General features: G+C 39.4%; 1 protein-coding gene across 1 annotated transcript in view; it reads right to left on the bottom strand.

The window, feature by feature from the left end:
* LOC106871031 (unconventional myosin-Id) overlaps positions 1–7,331 on the bottom strand; it is a 107,701-nt gene that overhangs the window by 49,272 nt on the left and 51,098 nt on the right. The window contains exons 5-6 of the mRNA XM_014917289.2: positions 5,955–6,008; positions 3,082–3,177 (exon numbers count right to left, since the gene is read on the bottom strand). Of these exons, the coding sequence (XP_014772775.1) occupies positions 3,082–3,177; positions 5,955–6,008 (150 nt within the window). The remainder of the gene's footprint in view (positions 1–3,081; positions 3,178–5,954; positions 6,009–7,331) is intronic.

The raw sequence follows: 7,331 nt of genomic DNA, 5'->3' as shown, positions 1-7,331 counted from the left end.
ATCATACAGTCTACCTTTTACTCTGAGCGAGAGGCCTTTTGTCACCAGCAGAGGTAAGAGCTCTCTGAACTTTACCCAGGCTATTCTTATTCTAGCATCTACACTTTCAGCGCACCCTCCCCCGCTACTGACTTGGTCACCTAGGTAATGGAAGCTATCAACTACTTCTAGTTTTTCACCCTGAAATGTGGCGGAAGTTGTTCTCTGCACATTTTCAGTATTTATTGCTCCTGAGCATCTGCCACGTACAAAAACTATCTTCTTAGTTAGCCTTCCTTTGATATTGCTGCACCTCTTATGTGTCCATAGCTTACACTGGGTACATCTTATAGAGTGTCTACCTATGCCTTTTCTACAGATTGAGCAGGGCTATCTACCTGAAGGGATTTGTGGTTTGTCTGCCTTCCTACTTATTAGGACTTTGGTTTTAGCTAGGTTGACTCTAAGGCCCTTCGATTCTAATCCTTGCTTCCACACCTGAAATTTCTCTAGTTCTGATAGGGACTCAACAATTAGAGCAAGGTCATCAGCATAGAGGAGCTCCCAGGGGCATCCTGTTTTGAATTCCTCTGTTATTGCCTGGAGGACTATGAAAAATAGGAGGGAGCTGAGGAATGAACCTTGGTGGACCCCTATCTCTACCTGGAATTCTTCCCTGTACTCGTTGCCAACCCTCACCTTACTGATGGCGTCCCTGTACATGGCTTGCACAGCTCTCACTAACCATTCATCTATCCCTAGTTTCCTCATTGACCACCAGATAAGGGATCAGGGGGACCCTGTCAAAGGCTTTCTCCATGTCAATGAAAGCCAGGTACAGAGGTTTATCTTTGGCTAGGTATTTCTCCTGCAGCTGTCTTACCAGAAATATAGCATAAGTGGTGCTTTTCCCTGGCATGAACCCAAACTGCATCTCATATCTAAACTGACTCTCTCCCTAATTAGTTGGTCTATGACCCTCTCTGTGACCTTCATTACCTAACAACTTGCTACCTCTGAAATTGTTTGTGTCTAAAGCATCACTTTACCTTTGTAGCAGCTGACTATGGTGCTGCTACACCAGTCATTGGGTATGACTCCTTCATGTATCACCTGGTTAACTATATGGGTAACTGGGTTATAGCCAACACCGCCAGATATTTTGAGCATCTCTGCAGTGATTCCTGATGGGCTGGGGGCTTTCCCTGTCTTTATACCCTTAATTGCTTTATCCACCAAGGTACTATCAGTTTAGATAGTTGGTCCCTCTGTTGGGTCAACATTTGGCTGACTCTTTTTCCCATTCATTCTCTTCATTTAGCAACCTTTCATAGTGGTGTCTCCAAACCTCTCTCTTTGCAGCCTCATTTAGTGCAAGTGAACCATCATCCATGTGGACACATTTCTCTCCTACGACATCACCATTCTCTCTCACACACTGTCTTGCAACACGAAATACCTCAAATCTTTGGTCCTCACGATGCAGAACATTGGCCAATTCTTTCTTTTCTGCTTCCCCTCTGGCTAAATAAACCTGTCTCCTAGCTTCCCTTCTGGCAGCCTGATACAACTCCCTGCTACCACCGTTCTTCCAGTCCTTCCAAGCCTGTTTCTTTTCTCTAATAGCCCTGTCAACAACATTGTTCCACTACCATGTTATTTTGGGTCGAGATGGGACTTTGCACTATCCACAGATCTGGTCAGTGGCCTTCAGCAGGTTGTCCTGTAGAAACCTACAGTTGTCTTCTACATCATGTGAAGCTATATCCCCTTCTATTTCGTCAAAGGCTTTGAGTAATGTCTCTAAATCTCTGTCCATTCACAGGATCTTTAAGCTTCCAGACCCTTCTCCTCCATGCTGGTCGTCTTCTGGGCATCCATTTGGCCCTGATCCTGAAGTCGCTAACTACCAGTCTATGTTGTGGGGTACATTCTTCGCCTGGGAAGGTTTTGGCATTAATAAGCAGCCATCTTTCCCTTTTTCTGATGAGGATGTAGTCAATTTGGCTAATGTGTCTGCCAGAACAGTAGATGACTAGGTGACTGGCAGGTTTCCTGAAGTTAGTATTGTAAACCATAAGATCATTTGCATCACAGAACTCCAGCAGCCCGATCCCCTCCTCATTGTGGGAACCAAAACTAGCCTCCATGTACATCATGGAACCCCCTTGTATGTTGTTCAACATGTCCATTGAAGTTACAAGCCACAAAGAGAAGGTCCCTGTCATTCGTCAATGAGGTAGTTTGCAAGAAGGTGTCATAAAATCGGTCTTTTTGTCCATTGGGTAGCTCTGGCTGAGGGGCACAGGCAGAGATAATGGCTGCTATCCCATGACGAAGCTCTTAGAAATTGATACCCTCCAAAAATGTTACCCAAGATGGACTGCCCCCTCACCCACTTCTAGCCAACAAGTGGTTTCCATTATTTACAGTGGTGTGTTACATTTCCTCTCTCTACATTTTTACTGTTGAGCAGACTGGACTGGAGCTTTGAGAATAAAGTACCTTTGTCAGGATGAAGTACAGTACAAAATGTGAAGTAACATTCTTATCTTTAATAGTTCATTGACTGAAACTGCATACAGAAGCACCTAAACAATTTATACAGAAATAGTGGACTAGACTGTAACCTTCAGATCTTTATCAATTTCCAGAATAATCCAGAAGATATTGGAATCACTCCAAACACCATCGGTACTTCTACAATATTGTATTATACTGAACAAGATAATGGGGGAGCCTCAGTGATTGTCTCATGTGCTAGAAATAATCAAATACTTCTCTGAATCCAACCCTATTGACTTAAATGAAAGGACAATAGGCCGATAGATCCTAGATATACTAAAAACAGAATGACATAACTGGAATGTATTTTCTGCTTCATGTTGTCTGGCCTAGGTTCCAGCAATATTTCTACTTCAAGTACAATGCATTACATGACAATAAAATCACATTCAGTTGATATCTAATCTTAAAACTGTATAAATCAATAGGAGAAAGTATGTCAAGATTATTCAAACCAATAAACATTTCAATGACTTGACACTTCTCTCTTATAATCTAAATAGAGGAGGAAAGAAGAAAATGTTTAAAAAAACTTACTTTCTGTTCTCCTCCTTGGTTAATATAATGGTAGTGAGCTGCATTCCTCTCAAGACCCAGTTCTTTCAGTTTACTTTCAGATGCACCAAACAAAAGCTAGCAAAACACAGAAATAAAACCTGATTCAAACTATAATTATGTTGGCCAAGCTGGTACACTATGAATCTTCAATCAAAAATAAATTATAAAAATTAGTTTCTTTCAAAAGCAAAATATGTATAAAAAAATGTAGAGTTAGTGAAATGACATATAGTACATGGCTATTATTTGAAATTAAACTGCTGCAATGGAAAGCAGTCAACCTGGTTAGTGTTTAAAGTTAGAGAGGTAAGGTATCAGAGAAAACATTAAAATGTAGCCCCTATCTGTTTCTGCTTTTGGTGAAAAAGTAACACAAATATGAACAGCACTTGTGGAGATAGATTAATGGAGATTTTGCTTCATGAGTGATGCTGTATCACAAATGTTGAAAGAAATGTCCTGATGGCAGTGAATCATAGACAGTACCATCTGGAAAGCCTCTCTGTGTTCTATGAAAAATCAGTGCAGTATTTCATTACTTATTAAAATAATGGCAAGAGAAATGAAAAAATTTTGAGGCACTGGAATATCATGTGCAGTTGATAGGTAAGAGGTAAAGAGAAATCAATGCCTGTCTAAATGCAAACTAGGGATTTAAAAGTACCAAATGTATAGGAGAAGGATAATTGATGAAAGGAATTACATAAATGTTCAGATTAGCCATTTAGCTTTGTTTGTTTCTGTTTACCTAGCTGAGCTAATTAGTAGTGGGGGTCATTATAATCGTTTAACCATCTCCTTCCATGCTGGCATGGGTTGGATGGTTTGACAGGAGCTGGCCAGGCAGGAGCCTGCACCAGACTTCTGTCTGTTTTGGCAGGGTTTTTATGGTTGGATGCCCTTCCTAACACCAACCACTCCACAGAGTGAACCGAGTACTTTTTATGTGACACAAACATAGGGAAGGTCAGTTTGGTATGTTTTTTACAGCTGGATGCTCTTCCAAATGCCAACCACTTTACAGTGTCAACTGAATGCTTTTTAAGTGGCACCAGCACTGGCAGGGTCACCAAGTAACTTGCAAGACATGGATTCTTTGAGAGGAGAGGGGGCATTGGAGGAGGTGATCTTGTGTCAGATGATGAAAGGTTATAGTGAGACTGAGAGATAGAGATAGATGGGTTGGACGGTTTGACTGAGGACTCGCAAGCCAGGAGGCTGCACCAGGCTCCACTCTGATCTGGAAAGGTTCTACAGAGGATACCTTTCCTAACACCAACCACTCTGAGAGTGTAGTGGGTGCTTTTTACAAGCCACTGGCATGAGGGCCAGTCAGGCGGTACTGGCATTGACCACACTTGAATGGTGCTTTTTATGTGTCACCAGCACGGGAGCCAGTTAGGCGGCACTGGCAATGACCATGCTTGAATGGTGTGGCACTGGCAATGACCACGCTCGAATGGTGCATGTGGAGAGATATTGAAAAGATCAGGAAGAATGATAATATGGTATTCTGAAAACAACCAAACTAGTTCATGCCAGCATGGAAAAATGGATCTTTATATAATAATAGCTGATATAGATGTTGGTTGATTGATTTCCTCAGTTAGGTTTTACATGGTGAGAAAGGTGAAGAGTGAAAGTTAAAAAGAAATACAGAAAGGTACAAGATGAGCGTATATATGAGGCTTGGTAGCAGGCAATGATAACTTTCTGGAAAATACACATTTTTTAAAGAAATTTTGTAGAGGTAAGTTTTAATGGAGTAGGCAATAACTTCATTAAGAAAATTTAGAAAATCACAAACATGTACAAATGAGAAATTTGTTTTATTTTATTTTAGTTTAAGGTTATCTTTGTCTTGTTTCAGTCATTAGACAGTGGCCGTGCTGGGGCACTACCTTGAAAAATTTTTAGTTGAATGTATCAACTACAGTATTTATTCTTTTTTTTTATAGCTTGGTATTTACACTCTTCATTTCCCTTGCCAAACCACTAAGTATGGGGATGTAAACACACCAGTGCCGGTTGTCAAGCAGTATTGGTAGTGGGGCAAACACAGTTGCATGCATGTGCAGCCCCCCCCCCACACACACACACTACAGGCTTCTTTCAGTTTCTGTTGGCCAAATCCACTCATAAGGATTTGGTTGGCTTGAAGCTACGGTAGAAGACGCCTGCCCAAAGTGCCATGCAGTGAGACTGAACCTAGAACCGTGTGGTTGGGAAGCAAGCTTCTTACCACACAGCCATGCCTGCACCTATATTTTCTTTCTTTCTTTTTTTATATCATTTTGTTGTAGCACCAAGAAATTTGATACAGGTTAAATTCTAATTATTGTATGTATGTCATATTTCCTGATGTCCATGGTGGCAAGAATATACTTCCAAAGTTACTAGTCTTATGATGAGTAACACTCTAGTAATAAAATAGCAATGATGAATGCATTCATTGGTCAAAAATGGAAATTGCTTTGGAAGTTGTGGAGATTTACTCAAAGTTTATTCCTTTGAACAAAACATTTCAGTCACGTAACACAAAACTATTTTTCAATTATGAAGTGACTAATACTTTAAGATACTGCATTGATATATACCAATTTCTAAATATATGCCAGTTTAGAAAAACTGGATGCTAACATAATAATAATCCTCATTTGAATGTTTGTTTGTTGATGTTAGTTTATGTTAAGAAGTAGAAATATATTTTTTGTTAATGTTAGGTTGTTTTTGAAATATTAGGAATTGATTTGTGAGGAAGGTTATACAGACATTCAATAATAAGGATGAATTATATTTATATATTTGTATATAAATATATATTTGTATATAATTGTAACATTAAAGCTTACCTGATAAAAAGCATGAAAATTTCTTTCTCCTTCTTGTTGATAAACCACCCGTGACTGTAAACCAAACAAAATTAAAATCATTACTTCGTTTTTCTATCTGGTTTGCAAGGTTCTTTATAGGAATTCGTGTGTTGAAACAAATTTTGTTGTGTCTGGGGAGAATCATCTTGCCTTAACACACTAACACACTCACCAATTCAATTTCCACTCATTTATTTTTAAACATATACAGAACTTCTTGCACCACATGCAATTCTCTGGATACAACCAGAACGATAGGATTCGTGTATACAGGGGAGCCAGAAAGATAACATCATATGTAATGGAACTAGTGATACCCACCCTAGATACAGAAATAAAGACTGGAATAGTATACAGATGGTTTGTGACAAAGCAAACAAAGTGAACATATGGTACAGGGCTGACAAATATCAAGGAATGATATTTATAGAGGTCACACCTCATGAGGAATTAGATTTAGGAAGGCTCTGAAGGAGAACAAACTCAACATCAAGGTTGTTGAGAAGCCAGGGAGCTCCATCTGATTACAGTTATGTAAAATTTACTGGTTTAAAAATACCACAAGCACTAATACGAATTGCATAGTGAGTAAGATTAACCCTGGCAACAGCTGTAAAACTAGAAATCTAGTCTATAACATAAGGTGCATAGAAGGTGTTTGTAAGGACAGAAATATGGCACACATTGGAGAGGCCTCTAGGAGTATAGTGGAGAGAGTAAGCGAGGACTTGAGGCACTATGATGACAAGAAACAGCCCTCCATACTCTATCAACATGCCAAAGACCAACATGGAGGCATACTGGGACTAATTGGCATCTACATTTTATCCAAGCACCTAAAGGACCCACCATTTAGACAAATGCAAGAATACATCCTCATAAATGAAACGTTCCCTGTACTAAAGAGGAAATACATGTAGAAGGTAGAGATACTCCTATACACACACAGTATACGTTCATAGGTACATTGGCAAATAGGCAGATAAGTAAGTAAATAAGTGGGTAGATAAATAGATATGTAGCTAGACAGATAGATACATAGGTAGGTAGGAAGGTATGTAGGTAATACGGACAGACAAGCACACAAAAGGAGACAGAAACACATGACCATATATACATACAAAAACATTTGGAGACACACATCCATACATAACAGATGCATGTACATAATAACACAAACTCATACACATAGACACACTCAAACACACACATGCAAGGAAGCAGAGGTACACACACACACACACTAATACACACATACATACACAAACACACACAAACACATGAATTCTTTTTTTCTTTTAATCTTTGATTTGTTTCAGTCATTTGACTGCAGCCATGCTAGAGCACCGCCTTTAG

This window comes from Octopus bimaculoides, chromosome 9 (genome assembly GCF_001194135.2).
Source record: "Octopus bimaculoides isolate UCB-OBI-ISO-001 chromosome 9, ASM119413v2, whole genome shotgun sequence".
NCBI lineage: Eukaryota > Metazoa > Mollusca > Cephalopoda > Octopoda > Octopodidae > Octopus > Octopus bimaculoides.
This window is presented reverse-complemented; position numbering and strand designations above follow the sequence as displayed.